Source organism: Gopherus flavomarginatus, chromosome 2 (assembly GCF_025201925.1).
Source record: "Gopherus flavomarginatus isolate rGopFla2 chromosome 2, rGopFla2.mat.asm, whole genome shotgun sequence".
NCBI classification, from domain to species: Eukaryota; Metazoa; Chordata; order Testudines; family Testudinidae; genus Gopherus; species Gopherus flavomarginatus.
The window spans coordinates 302,839,825-302,855,262 of NC_066618.1; the positions used below are offsets into that span (position 1 = coordinate 302,839,825).

The 15,438-nt window shown below is 46.6% G+C and overlaps 1 protein-coding gene across 30 annotated transcripts in view; it reads left to right on the forward strand.

The window, feature by feature from the left end:
* The window catches only part of SCRIB (scribble planar cell polarity protein), a 234,812-nt gene that overhangs the window by 183,956 nt on the left and 35,418 nt on the right, over positions 1-15,438 (forward strand). For 27 of the 30 annotated variants that reach the window (XM_050939290.1, XM_050939292.1, XM_050939291.1 and 24 more), the window contains 4 exons: positions 12,159-12,323; positions 13,075-13,214; positions 13,553-13,590; positions 14,557-14,631. In XM_050939290.1, coding sequence (XP_050795247.1) covers positions 12,159-12,323; positions 13,075-13,214; positions 13,553-13,590; positions 14,557-14,631 — 418 coding nt within the window. The remainder of the gene's footprint in view (positions 1-12,158; positions 12,324-13,074; positions 13,215-13,552; positions 13,591-14,556; positions 14,632-15,438) is intronic. The other 3 variants (XM_050939297.1, XM_050939309.1, XM_050939304.1) reach the window with 2 other exon arrangements.

Genomic DNA, 15,438 nt, shown 5'->3' on the forward strand with positions numbered 1-15,438 from the left:
GATTCTGATAGCCCCAGCGTGGCCCAGGCAACATTGGTACCCCATGTTGCTGGACCTCTCAATAATCAACCCAGTTCCCCTGCCCCTTCACCTGGATCTGATCACCCAGGACCACGGCAGACTCTGTCACCCGGACCTTCGGTCTCTGCATCTCATGGCATGGCTCCTGCGTGGCTGACCAGCTCCGAGTTACGCTGCTCTACCCCGGTTCGGGAGGTTCTCCTGGGCAGTAGGAAGCCTTCCTCTACAGCTACGTATTCAGCCAAGTGGAAGCGTTTTTCCTGTTGGTGCTCGGAGAAGGGTTTTCTCCCTATGGAGGTTTCCATCGCCAATATTCTGGACTACCTCTGGTCCCTCAAGGACCAGGGTCTGGCGATATCGTCCCTTCGGGTTCACCTAGCGGCCATCTCCACCTTTCATCCGGGAGGAGATGGCTGTTCTGTCTTCTCCCACCCTATGGTGACGAGATTCCTGAAGGGGCTGGATCATCTCTACCCACAGGTCCGTCCCCCTGCCCCTTCATGGGATCTCAACCTCGTTCTGTCTCGGCTCATGGGCCCTCCATTTGAGCTGTTAGCGACTTGCTCCCTGCTCTACCTCTCCTGGAAGACCGCCTTTCTAGTGGCCATCACCTCAGCTAGACGGGTGTTGGAACTCCGGGCCCTCACGGTAGACCCCCCGTATAAGGTCTTCCATAAGGACAAAGTGCAGCTGAGACCGCACCCTGCCTTTCTCCCCAAGGTGGTCTCAGCCTTTCACATTAACCAGGAGATCTTCCTTCCCGTCTTTTTCCCAAAGCCCCATTCGTCCCGCAGGGAGCAACATCTCCACTCGCTGGATGTCCGTCGGGCACTAGCGTTTTATGTGGAGAGGACCAAACCGTTCCGCAAGTCCCCCCAGCTCTTCATGGAGATAGCAGACCGTGTCAAGGGCCTTCCTATTTCCTCACAGAGGATATCCTCATGGGTAACGTTCTGTATCAGGACCTGTTATGACTTGGCTCACATCCCTACGGGCCGTGTGACTGCGCACTCTACCAGGGTGCAGGCATCATCGCTGGCTTTCCTTGCCCGAGTGCTGATCCAAGAGATCTGTAGGGCTGCGACCTGGTATCGGTCCACACATTCGCTTCCCTGGTCCAGCAGTCCAGAGATGATGCGGCCTTCGGCTCAGCAGTGCTCCATGCCGCGACTTCTCACTCCAACCCCACCTCCTAGGTAAGGCTTGGGATTCACCTAACTGGAATGGATATGAGCAATCATTCGAAGAAGAAAAGACTGTTACTCACCTTTGTAACTGTTGTTCTTCGAGATGTTTTGCTCATATCCATTCCACACCCGCCTTCCTTCCCCACTGTCGGAGTAGCCGGCAAGAAGGAACTGAGGAGCGGGCGGGCCGGCTGGGGTATATATCGAGCGCCATGGCGGCGCCACTCTAGGGGGCGACCTGCCGGCCCACTGGATTTGCTAGGGTAAAAAGTTTCCGGCAGACGTGCAATTGCGGCGCGCACACCTAACTGGAATGGATATGAGCAACACATCTCAAAGAACAACAGTTACAAAGGTGAGTAACCGTCTTTTTAACTTCTGTGCCAGGGAAGATAATGGAGCAAGTAATTAAAGAAATCATCGGCAAACACTTGGAAGGTGGTAAGGTGATAGGGAATAGCCAGCATGGATTTGTAAAGAACAAATCATGTCAAACTAATCTGATAGCTTTCTTTGATAGGATAACGAGTCTTGTGGATAAGGGAGAAGCGGTGGATGTGGTATACCTAGACTTTCGTAAGGCATTTGATACGGTCTCGCATGATATTCTTATCGATAAACTAGGCAAATACAACTTAGATGGGGCTACTATAAGGTGGGTGCATAATTGGCTGGATAACCGTACTCAGAGAGTAGTTATTAATGGCTCCCAATCCTGCTGGAAAGGTAAAACAAGTGGGGTTCCGCAGGGGTCTGTTTTGGGACCGGCTCTGTTCAATATCTTCATCAACGACTTAGATGTTGGCATAGAAAGTACGCTTATTAAGTTTGCAGATGATACCAAACTGGGAGGGATTGCAACTGCTTTGGAGGACAGGGTCAAAATTCAAAATGATCTGGACAAATTGGAGAAATGGTCTGAGGTAAACTGGATGAAGTTCAATAAAGACAAATGCAAAGTGCTCCCCTTAGGAAGGAACAATCAGTTTCACACATACAGAATGGGAAGAGACTGTCTAGGAAGGAGTATGGCAGAAAGAGATCTAGGGCTCATAGTGGACCACAAGCTAAATATGAGTCAACAGTGTGATACTGTTGCAAAAAAAAGCAAATGTGATTCTGGTATGCATTAACAGGTGTGTTGTAAACAAGACACGAGAAGTCATTCTTCCGCTCTACTCTGTGCTTGTCAGGCCTCAACTGGAGTATTGTGTCCTGTTCTGGGCACCGCATTTCAAGAAAGATGTGGAGAAATTGGAGAGGGTTCAGAGAAGAACAACAAGAATGATTAAGGGTCTTGAGAACATGACCTATGAAGGAAGGCTGAAACAATTGGGTTTGTTTAGTTTGGAAAAGAGAAGACTGAGAGGGGACATGATAGCAGTTTTCAGGTATCTAAAAGGGTGTCATCAGGAGGAGGGAGAAAACTTGTTCACCTTAGCCTCTAATGATAGAACAAGAAGCAATGGGCTTAAACTGCAGCAAGAGAGATTTAGGTTGGACATTAGGAAAAAGTTCCTAACTGTCAGGGTAGTTAAACACTGGAATAAATTGCCTGGGAGGTTGTGGAATCTCCATCTCTGGAGATATTTAAGAGTAGGTTAGATAAATGTCTATTAGGGATGGTCTAGACAGTATTTGGTCCTGCCATGAGGGCAGTTAACTGGACTCGATGACCTCTCAAGGTCCCTTCCAGTCCTAGAGTCTATGAATCTATGAAAGACAAATACAAAATGCTCCATTTAAGAAGGAACAATCAGTTGCACACATATAAAATGGGAAATGACTGCTTGAGAAGGAGTACTGCAGAAAGGGATCTGGGGGTCATAGTGGACCACAAACTAAATAGGAGTCAACAGTGTAACACTTGCAAAAAAGGTGAACATCATTCTGAGATGTATAAGCAGGAATGTCATAAGCAAAACACAAGAAGTGATTCTTCTGCTCTACTTCGTGCTGATTAGGCCTCAACTGGAGTATTATGTCCAGTTCTGGGCGCCACCTTCCAGGGAAGATGTGGACAAATTGGAGAAAGTCCAGAGAAGAGCAACAAAAATGACTAAAAGGTCTAGAAAACATGAGCTATGAGGGAAGATTGAAAAAATTGAGTTTGTTTAGTCAGGAAAAGAGAAGACTGAGAGGGGACACGATAACCATTTTCAAGCACATAAAAGGTTGTTACAAGGAGGACTGGGCTCTGTGGGAAAAAGTTTCTGAACTGATTTCTGTGTGATTGCCCCTCCCTTGTCAGACTCAAATTTGGTTGTCTTAGTCATGGCAGCAAATGTTTTGATGCCAGATTTCTTGACTGGGCTGAAGAAGCTACGTGCCCCATCAGATTCAAGTGCACCTCTCTCAAATCTCTCCATTCATTCTTCACCAACATCTAGTATTTTGTGTAGAAACTCTCGTACATCTGATGTTACAGTAGATATGTTGATAAGCACCTCTGGATGGGATTTAGGGTCAAGTGGGTTTGTTATAGTGTTGATGACATGGTTGGTAAGGGCTATAATGTGCTCTTCATCCCTCTTCAGTGCAGAGGCAAGGACTTGTTTGTGGACTTGGTCTTCACTACTGCTTGTTAGACCACTTCTTTCTGTCAGAGCTTTTGCATTTCAGAGATGTCTTGTGAGGTTCCATCTGACAAGGAGCTGACTTCTTTCTTGTCAGTCCTACAATCCCACTGCTGCCCTTTGAGTCTGCTGACAGTTTTCTCAGTTCCCATGTGGTACATGCTAGGGTGCAATCCAGATCAGTGAAGGGTTGCGTCACCACCTGCCCTCAAAATGCCGTGCTGATGTGGTTCTCTTGTCTGAACATTCCGAGCCAGCAGACAAGTCTGCACTGAGTGTGTGTGTTAAGACCAGGGGCAGCTCCAAGCCCCAGCACGCCAAGCACGTGCTTGGGGCGGGATGCTCCGGGGGGCGCTCTCCCAGTCGCCGGGAGGGCGGCAGGCAGGTTGCCTCCTTCGGCATGCCTGCGGAGGGTCCTCTGGTTCCGTGGCTCTGATGGACCTCTCGCAGGCGTGCCTGCGGAGGGTCCGCTGGTCACGCGACTTCGGTGGAGCCATGGGACCAGTGGACCCTCCGCAGGCACGCCTGCAGGAGGTCCACCGGAACCGCAGGACCAGTGACCGGCAGAGCGCCCCCTGCAGCATGCCGCTGTGCTTGGAGCGGCGAAATGTCTAGAGCTGCCCCTGGTTAAGACGCCCTGACGCAACAGTTCTGATTCCAGCAGCTTGCTTGTTACACCACTGACACATTCTGGCTCCACCAGCCTTGGTTATACCTGGCACAACAACACCAGCACCTCCCAGTCTTGAATTTTCCCCAAACTGTGTGCTCTGCAAAGTCCAGCCCTCTCCTGGATCATTCAGAGAGACATTAAGATTCATTTGTTCCTTTAAAGATACAATACCTAGCAGCTTGTCACATTGAAGTTAACATTTACTTTATATTAAACACAGCACTGGGTTGGGTTAGATTAGGGCTGTCGATTAATCGCAGTTAACTCATGCAGTTAACTCAAAAGAAATTAATTGCAATTTTAAAAATTAATCCCTATTAATAGCACTGTTAAACAAGAGAATACCAGTTGAAATTCATTAAATATTTTTGGGTGTTCTTATACATTTTCAGATATATTGATTTCAATTACAACACAGAATACAAAGTATACAGTGCTGTTATCTTAATATTTTACAAATATTTGCACTGTAAAAATGATGACCAAAAGAAATGTATTTTTCAATTAGTCTCATACAAGTACTGTAGTGCGATCTCTTTATCGTGAAAGTGCAGCTTACGAATATAGATTTTCTTTGTTACATAACTGCATTCAAAAACAAAACAATGTAAAACTTTAGAGCCTATAAATCCACTCAGTCCTAATTCTTGTTTAGCCAATTGCTAAGTCAAATAAGTTTGTTTACATTTACAGAAGATAATGCTGCCTGCTTCTTATTTACAGTGTTACCTGAAAGTGAGAACAGGTGTTCACATGGCACTTTTGTAGCTGGCATTGCAAGATATTTATGTGTCAGATATGGTAAACATTCGTATGCCCCTTCATGCTTCAGTCACTGTTCCAGAGGACATGCTTCCATGCTGATGACGCTTGTTAAAAAAATAATGCATTAATTAAACTTGTGACTGAAATCCTTGGGGGAGAACTGTATATCTCGTGCTCTGTTTTACCCACATCCTGCCATATATTTTGTGTTACAGCAGTCTCAGATGATGATCCAGCGCATGTTGTTCATTACGAACACTTTCACTGCAGATTTGACAAAACACAAAGAAGGTATCATTGTGATATTTCTAAAGATAGCTACAGCACTCCACCCAAGATTTAAGAATCTGAAGTGCCTTCCAAAATCTGAGAGGGACGAGGTATAGAGCATGATTTCAGAAATCTTAAAAGACCAACACTCCAGTGCAGAAAATACAGAACCCAAACCACCAAAACAGAAAATCAACCTGCTGGTGGCATCTGACTCAGATGATGAAAATGAACATGTGTTGGTTAGTACTGCTTTCGATAGTTACAGAGCAGAACCCATCATCAGCATGGATGCATGTCCTCTGGAATAGTGGTTGAAGCATGAAGGGACATCTGAATCTTTAGCGCAGGGGTAGGCAACCTATGGTTCATGTGCTGAAGGTGGCATGTGAGCTGATTTTCAATGGCACTCACACTGCCCAGGTCCTGGCCATCGGTCCAGGGGGCTCTGCATTTTAATTTAATTTTAAATCTTCTTAAACATTTTAAAAACCTTATTTATTTTACATACAATAATAGTTTAGTTATATATTATAGACTTATAGAAAGAGACCTTCTAAAAACATTACAATGTATTACTGGCACATGAAACTTTACATTAGAGTGAATAAATGAAAACTCAGCACGCCACTTCTGAAAGGTTGCTGACCCCTGCTTTAGTGCATCTGGCATGTAAATATCTTGCAACGCCAGCTACAAAAGTGCCATGTGAATGCCAGTTCTCACTTTCAGGTAACATTGTAAACAAGAAGCAGACAGCATTATCTCCTGTAAATGTAAACAAACTTATTTTTCTTAGTGATTAGCTGAAAAAGAAGTAGGACTGAGTGGACTTATGGGATCCAAGTTTAACATTGTTTTATTTTTGAATGCAGTCGTTTTTTGTACAAAGTTGTACATTTGTAAGTTCAACCTTCATGATAAAGAGATTGCACTACAGTATTTGTATTAGGTGAATTGAAAAATACTATTTTTTTTTATAATGCAAATATTTGCGATCAAAAATAAATATAAAAGTGTTGTACATTTTGTATTCTGTATTATAATTGAAATCGATACATTTGAAAATGTAGAAAACATCCACAAATATTTCAATAAATGGTATTCTATTATTGTTTAACAGCACGATTAATTGCGATTCATTTTTTTAATTGCTTGGCAGCCCTAGTTTAGATTAAAAGTAAAACAAGTTTATTAACAAAAGGAGAGAGGATTTTTTGTAAGTTCAGTATAAAGGATAGAGTCAGAAATGGTAACAAGCAAATAAAAATGAAAAATGCTTTTTAGAGACTAAAATTTAACAAGACTACAGTCTTGGTTCAGGGTAGGCTTCTCATCACACTGCCTTCCAGCAAGATGGCTGATCACGCCCACTTGTCAGGATCTCCCACAAAGTTCTTGGTTTCTTTATGTTCTTAGGCGAATTTGGGATTCTTTGCCCCTTTCTTTTGTAGTCCAGTGAATTCTTGAAATGGATTTTTCTGAAGATTATCCCTGAAAATAAAGTTCAGTCAAGCAGTGAGGAAGGCAACGTGCAGTCTGGTGGTGAAGGAAGCTCCATGCTGGTTTCTTCCCCTGCTACTGTTTGGTAAAATGCAAATTAATCTGTTTCCTGTAATCTCCCCCCTGAGTATGATGCTGAGTGGTGTCTCCTCTCCTAGTTGGCTTGATGCTCCTGTTTACTTTCTAAGTAAATGGGATTCCCACTGTCTCTTAATGTACCTTGGAAATAACTTCCAAAATCACATTCCTTTGGCTAAGGTGAGGTATCTTTAGCCCTGCCTGGCAGACACACTTTGATAACATAATTTCCGAAATGTCTGTAATTTTGAATTTGTCCCCTGTACATACAACATGCAATAATATTAATTATCAGTATGATATTAGCTTTCTATTGATATCTTTCAAGACATTTTTTAGATACAGGTTATTACAGTAGTGAGTTGGGGTACACTGAGCTGAAACATAGTACCAAATATCAGTGCCCCTCTTGCAGTGAGCTGGTGTTGGGAGGGAGGAATAGCTCAGTGGTTTGAGCATTGGCCTGCTAAACCCAGGGTTGTGAGTTCAATCCTTGAGGGGGCCACTTAGGGATCTGGGGCAAAAATTGGTCTTGCTAATGAAGGTAGGGGGCTGGACTCAATGACCATTTGAGGTCCCTTCCACTTCTAGAAGATTACTATATCTCCGTTAATTATTATTATGTTGGGGTCACTCCAGTCCATTCCAAGCCCCATTCAAAGAACAGAGAGTCTGACACACAGCAAATTTCCCAGATTCAAAGGCACTATGTACTTCTTTCAGGGAGATTTAACATATCAAGAATGTAAATTTGTATCCACCTAGCATAGCTGGGCCTGTTTGCAATAAAGATGGATGGAAGGATGGCATGCTGTGTCTGTAGATGAAGTTTCCAATCATCCCCTTGCTCTGCATGGACATTTAGAAGTAGTGTCTGCATAACCTGGAGAAAATGATCCCAGAACGTCAATGTATGAGACTGGGCACACCCTCATGCCTGATGTTCCTCCAGCAGCAGGAGCACATACTGAGTTATAGCATCATCAAGCTCTTTAATGACATTATAAGGACTCAGTGTCTTCAGACTCTAACATCTCTTGAGTGTCAGACGTTTGCCAGACAGATGCTGGAATTATATGAGTACCACCTCCCTGCTGACACCATTTAACACAAAGAACATTTCAGTACACTCAGGGTCTCAATACTAGAGTCAGGCTACACAGAGCACAGTAGAATTGCTTACCAACAAGCACTTTATCTGCAGTACAACCTGCTTACACATCAGAATCAACAAGAAGGTTGAGCAATCCTGTGTCTCTCCCAAATTTCCCAAGACATGCAATAAAACAGCACCGAGTGTGCAAAACATCCAGGCAAATCACATTGGTAGTATCATTTCATACAGCTGCTGATCCATGGTCTGAACAGCCTCCTGCTGTCCTAGAGCTTCTGACGTTTCCTTACATTCAGCATTGTAATATAGACTGTGGGTGTGTCAGCTGCTTTGGAATCCACAACTGCTATATATGAAACTGTTCTGTATGTGCTGTGCTTTGTTGCAAGCTTGTGGTTGAAACCAGTCCAAAATGGAATCATCTAAGTGTGAAAAGAATCAACATCATTTGGTACTGGTAGTAGTCTTAAGAGACTCCAGGAGAGATCTCTGACAGTGTTCATTTGTAGGTGACAAGAGTTTATTTCCTGAAGTACTTTTCCATGGCAAGTGGGTTCTGGACATGTTGGAGAGCTTTTCAAATGCTCCACACTGCCCGAGAGACTCTGATTCCTGGGAAAGTAACTGACCTTTCTTTCCCATGTTTCAGTGATATTTCTGTGATACTGGGCTAATTGCAGAATGTTCTTGAAATACAATTGTAGCTATTGAATGGAAGATATCGGTTTGAGCATTGGCCTGCTAAACCCAGAGTTGTGAGTTCAATCCTTGAGGGGGCCACTTAGGGATTGGGGTGGGGGCAAAATCAGTACTTGGTCCTGCTAGTGAAGGCAGGGGGCTGGACTCGATGACCTTTGAGAGTCCCTTCCAGCTCTATGAAATAGGTATATTTCCATATCCTTTCAATCAGTGGTCTCTGCATTGATGTCTATATTATTATTTCCTTCACTGATGAGATTACCACTAGCGTGAAATGGGATAATTCCATTTGGAGTGAATACTCCTCCCTGGAGACTTTCTACTTCAGGTTTTGCAGCACGAGTGATGAATCGTTTCAGCTCATCATAAATGATGCAGAATCCATGAAAGTTTACTATGTTAATTACATTTTGAGACCCAGACTCATGGTGTAGCCTTGCAAGAGGACAAAAACCAGAAAAAAATCTTTGAATAAATTGGTAGCTTTGAGCAGTAAACACCACATTAAAGTGTTGAAATTAACTCTACAGTAAAAACTGTAGTTGTAGTCACGTTGCCATGTTTTGCACAGTGCCGGCACTGTGCAAAAAAGGACACTTTCTTATTTTGGGTACCATTGTTTCACCTCGCCTAAAGCTTACAGCACCACTTGACAAGTCCACATCATACCTCGTCTAAACATATATAAAATAAGCTTTAAAATGATATCTGGTGTGTGTAGGGTGGATACACGAATCTTCAAAAATATAGCCCTTCTTGAAGACTTGCCACAGGCATACTATACCCAGTAGTGTAAAAATTAAATGATGGCCCCCCAGCACACCCACAAACACATCACACACCTGACCTGAGCCCCTAGATCAGCGCTGAATATTTGCTTTGGTTGTAGTAAAGGTGTGGCATTGCATTGTGAGGGGGGTGAATGTGTAGTATGTTTCCTTCTCTGCTGGGGACAGAAGGAAGTTTACTGCAGAGTCAGCCCCTGCACTCAAGGAGCTCTTAACCAAATCCCTTTAAAGCAATTAATGAAAGGAGATGCCCCTCATGCAGAGTGGGTGAATAAACGCTGCTGAGGGACCTCCCACTCCCAGTACCCTATTTCTTGAATCTAAACTGTCACTCTTACTGTGGCATTAACATTGAATGCTTTATTTGGAAAATAACCACTGGGCATTGCATTGTTCCCATCATACTGGGAAGTAGCCAGATGTGCTGGTGGGTATAATGCAGTGCCATCCCCAACACCGAATGCTCAGCACAAAACTTCCTCATTCTGTGGCCTAATGGATAAGGCATCTGACTTCAGATCAAACGATTGAGTGTTTGGGTGTCTACATTGCATTGTAAACCCAGGTCTGTGGGACCTGGGCATGTGGACTTATTGTTTCCAAGCCCGTGCTTGAGCGTCCACACTGCATTGTAAACCTGGACTTTCCGTTGCTGGCACCCAAGTCTGTTAGCTGGGCTAATGTGTCCATACTGCATTACGCATACCTTCTGCCTTGGGTCTGCGGCTTGAGCTACATTCACACTGTCAGATGACAGGGCTCGCTGTGACCCATCCCCCAGTAGAGTGTTAGGACCTAGGTCCGGAGTGCTCACTAACCCAAGTCAGATTGATTTGTGTGTGGATAGAAGGGGGTCTTGGGTCAAACCTGAGTCAGACACCAGGCGGTATAGACATTCCGGTTTTGGAGGTCAGACTAGATCTAATGGTCCATTCTGGCCTTAAAAATCTATTAATAATTCTGACACGCCGCCATTATCATGACAATTTCCAAGGGACTCCTGACTCAGAAAACTCCCACATTCTTTCTTCATTCTTTCCCCAGAACTTTTACATAGCATTCCAGTTCCACAGCATTCTTGGGGATTTGGCTGCCAATTAAAGGCCCTTCTTGCCCTGTGTTTAAAGACCCTTGAGGTGGAGTACGTCCTTGTCTGCTTGCTACCTCTCCATGGCTGTGTCTGCACTGACAGAGAGCCTGTAATTCACCATATTTTAGCTCCCCCCACTCCCAAATGAGATGACATGGCACCATCACAGACACCTGAGCTCAGTCTGCTCTGCAGCTTCCTGTGTTACTACCACACAAGGCAGTGCACTTCTGGAGAACCACGTCTCCTCGGTTTGCCTAGAGTTGGCTCAGTCTTAGGTGCAGTGTAACAGTGTTCAGGGGCCAGGGCTCAGGTCTCCCTCCGAGGGGACCCCATATACAACTCCATGAGCTGCTTGGTAGACGGAGGTTTAGGTTGCCCTTCAGTCTCACTGTATTTCTTATATTGCACAATGCAGATTGTATCACTTTCTGTCTAATCTTCTGTCTTCTGCTTCTTTCCAGTTCTCTGGTGTGTGTTCCCACCACTACCCACTTTGCTTAGCCTTCCCCCATGCCCTCTGCCATCAGTGCCCTGTTAGGACGCACACCCATACCCACATGCTGGTCTCTGGCGCCTTGTGGGACATGAGCACCCCTGGACTCCTCTGCTTGTGTACCCTGTGAGGCTCGACCCCCCCTCTCCCGCATCACTGCCATGTGTCCCCTGTCAGGACATCCACACACACCTACATTGGCACGCATGTCTAGGATGGGTGTGTTTGAAAGGTCACGGGCACCCGCCAGTGGGGGAGAAGTGTGTCCACAAGGGAACAATACACATCGTTTGAACTCCCTCCACTGCTCTGAAGCGCACACATGCTCTCTTGTGAACACACTTTTCCCCGATGTGTGCCTGTGCCATTTTGGATACACATGCATCCAGCATATGGCAAACACAGCCCTCCCTTGGGCGCGTGTCCATTGTCCTGGGCCCCCTTCCCTTTCTGACAGGTGCACACAGACACCCTCTTCCCCCTCAGCATGCATCCATCCTGTTTGTCTCACCCCCTCCCGCTTGTGTAAGCACCTCGTCAGTCCCTCCATGTCTGGCGTGCCTGCCATGTCTAGTCCTTCCCACCCAATACATACCTGCCGAGGGCAGAAGTCAGAGTCTAACCACTGGGGTTGGGAAGGGCCGTCCCCATGGGCAGGTTATTCCTGACTTGCACACCAGGGTGTTCTTGCCCCACTCTCTGAAGCAGCTGGTGCTGGCCAGGCTCAGAGACGGGAGCCTGGTCTGATCCCAGCCAATACCTGCATCAGCCCTTCACTCCTCCTCTCTCCAGGGTACATTCCAATCTCTTTTTTCTCTCTCTTTCTTTCTCTCTCTGTGGTCGCCTGCTATGATGTTCATCACTACTATCTTCTCCTCCTCCTCCTCCTCCTCCTCAGATCCTCCACTCTTGAAGACAGTATTAAACAGTACGAGCAGGATCTGGCCAGGAAGCTCTACCAGTCCCGACAGCGGGCACCTGCACCAGGGGCCAGGCCAGCTCAGGTGTCTAGCCCAGGGCAGAGTCACGTCTCAAGAACCCCTGGGTCAGGAAGTCAATCCAGGTGTGCACAGCCCCTGCCCCTTCAGTTGCATGTTACACAATCCTTATCTGTATTCCTGCCTCCAACTGCAGCCATATTTGCTGCTGCTCCAGGAGTGGGGAGAAACACCCCCCTCCTGCTGCAGTGTGCTAGGTCCCATTGTCCCCTGGTTCTGCAGGCTGATGGCAGTTATCTAACCAATGAGAGGGAGAAGGTCTCCAGCTTGGGGAGCCTCCACTGCTAAGTGCAGAGCCCATCCTGCCGTTGTCAGTTCTGAATTTCACAAATGCCAGAAGAGGGGCAGGATGCAGCAGCACTGATGGAGTGTGAGGGAGATCAGTGTGCCTGAAATAACCCTCATGCCCTTGCGGTTTATACCTGCAATTCCCCTCCCTTCTGGCCTGGATGATTCCCTGTTACATCCCCAGGCACCTCTGGAGAGCCCTGCAGCTTCTCACTTGGGTGTGCGGCGCGCAGCTAGGTCTGTCCCATATTCACACATGTATGTGTGTGTGTGTGTCAGGAGGAGGTTAATGGCTAATCATAGCAAATTCAGCTGTTTTCTGAATTCTCTCCCACACTGACTTTCTTTGTCTGCCACAACATATCCTCACCCTCTCCACAGAGGGAACGTGGGAGCCAGTGCTCTGTCCCTGCCCTCTGACATTCAGCCCCAGACCCATGAGCTGGCTGCCAGGCACAGAAGAAGGCATTACTCATAATTCTCTTCAGTGATGCTGATGTCCACTTTCTGCCCCCTCCTCTGAGGCAGGATGAAGTCTCTGGAGCAGGATGCCCTCAAAGCCCAGATGGTGATTGCCAAGTCCAAGGAGGGGAAGAAGCGCAACACACTGGACCAGCTGGCTGAATCGCCTTCACCTGCTCCCACCCCCTCCCCAACGCTTCCAGAAGGTACTGTGCACCACGGCTTCCTGGGAGTGGGGATAGAGGCCAACATCTGTGTGCCAGCCAGGACTCTTCCAGATGTCTTCTAGGCTGAGGGGGCACTTCTAGGGCTGGGCTGGAATCTTTCAGCTAGGATAGTCCTGGCTTGTATGATACTGACAGAGTCAGATCCCTTTGCCATGTTATTCTCCAGGGAACCCAAGCCCGAGAAATGGGAGAGAGAAATGACCGTGTGGCTGGGAGGCTTGGCATAGCCCTTTATAGCGCTTGGGCATGCTGCCAAAGAGGGAAGGGGTACATAATGCATTCCTCACTAACGAGTGCTTCTGCCTCTTCTTTTGCAGATTGCAGCCCCAGGAATGTCACTTCACCAGGGAGGCTGGTAGGAGTTGCTGCCACCCCTCTCTGTCTTATCTCTAAACCTGGGATACCTACCCACTGACCCTCCCACGAGCCAGGGACGGGAGAATGACCCGTATGTCTGGGATGTGGGATCCTCACTCATAGACTCATCCCAGACCTGGGGCCACGACACAGGCCATGAGAGTGAGCCACCTGGCCCCATGTGCTCAGCCATGCCTGTTGCTGAGAGGCCCAGTTTCACAGCTGAGATTTGGTCTCATTTCCCTAGGTTCTCATTTTACCTGTCTGTGAACCCTCCCGTTCCCACACATTCCATTTCCATCCCCTCTGCTTCTTCAGCTCAGCCTCTGCGTTTTACCCTCAGCAAGCCTTTCATGCCTGAGACACCTTCTACAAGCCTCACAATACCTACTCCCAGCTGTTGTTTTTGTTTTTTTCATTACTTTAAGTGGCCCCAGCTGAGATCAGTGCTGGGCACTTTACACACACACTGAGAGACAGAGTTCACTGAGTACAAAGACAAGACAAAGGGGAGAGGGAAACCGAGGCACAGAGAAGGGAAGAGGCTTGCCCCTGGTCACAGAGTAGAACTAGGAATATATGGAGGTTTAAAATCAATGAACTCCATGGGAGTTTGCCATTGATTTCAGTGGAACCTGGATTTTCCCCAGTTCAGTGTGTGATCCAGTTGACCACACTGTCTATGCCCAGGGTTTTAGGACACTCCTGTCCTTTACTGGCCCTGAGCCTCAGCGCATGAAGGATTATATCCCAGAGATGACTTGCTGCAATAGACGATTGTTCATGCAGGTCCTGGTGCCACCTTTCACGGATGAGAGGTGTCACCATCGCCTTTCCCCAAACTGTTCCTTCTGCCCTGGTCTCCTGATAAGCCTTTCCACAGTGTGCTGCAACCCTCTGCTTGCTGCTGATCCCTCACTCACTCTCTCTTTCTCTCTCTCTCTTCTCTTACTGTCCCTTCCAGTCCATGTCTGAAAAGAAGTTTGACTACCGGGAATTTGCTGCTATTCCTTCTTCCAAACCTGTTTACGAAATTCAGGTATAAGCTGCATGCAGAATTCCTATCTTCACTCAGTTGCCAACTAAGCAATCAGGGTCTGGTTCTGGTTGGCTTGCCATCACCTGAAGCTCTGTTATGTGACTTAGAGGTCTAATAGGGGGTCCCTCAGGGTGGGGATGTGTACTGTGGGTGAAATGTCTTTGGAATATGGCAGAATCATGGTGTACGTCACGGAAAGAGAGTGGGAGAGCCTGGATCCCATCCAACCTCCTGGGACATCTTGAGACCAGGTCATTAATTCATTGTTCTTAGCAATCATGCCAAAGAGTCTCTGCAGCTCCTTCTATGGGTGGAGCTGAGACAAACGGGGCTGCTGATGCAGTCTCCCTGACTCCTCTGGGATTAAATGGAAGCCTGACTAGCTGACATGCTCATGGCCTTTGGGCATCTTCAAGAAACTGAGCTGTATTCCACAGAACATGTCTCCCTCTCTCGTGACCTTGAAGATCTCCCTTCTAAGTAAGAATCATTCATAAAGGACCATTGTGATGGGTGATGCCAAAGCTTCCCAGGAGTTTCTTCTCCAGCTGACTAGGAATGAAAAGTTCCTCTTGCCTAGTACAGGAGAAGCCTCACAATCTACTGGATGTTTGTGCACAACTAGCAGTTGTTGCAGCTGCAGCTTCCATGTAAAACCAGAGAGTTTATGCCAACCAGAACTCCAATTTACCTTTCCACCCTTTGTTCCCCAGACTCTTTAGCTGAGCAGCTACTGCTAATGAGAGATCTGGTACCACTCTGGACCTGACAGGGAACCACAGAAACAGAATTATTGAGACAGGAAAC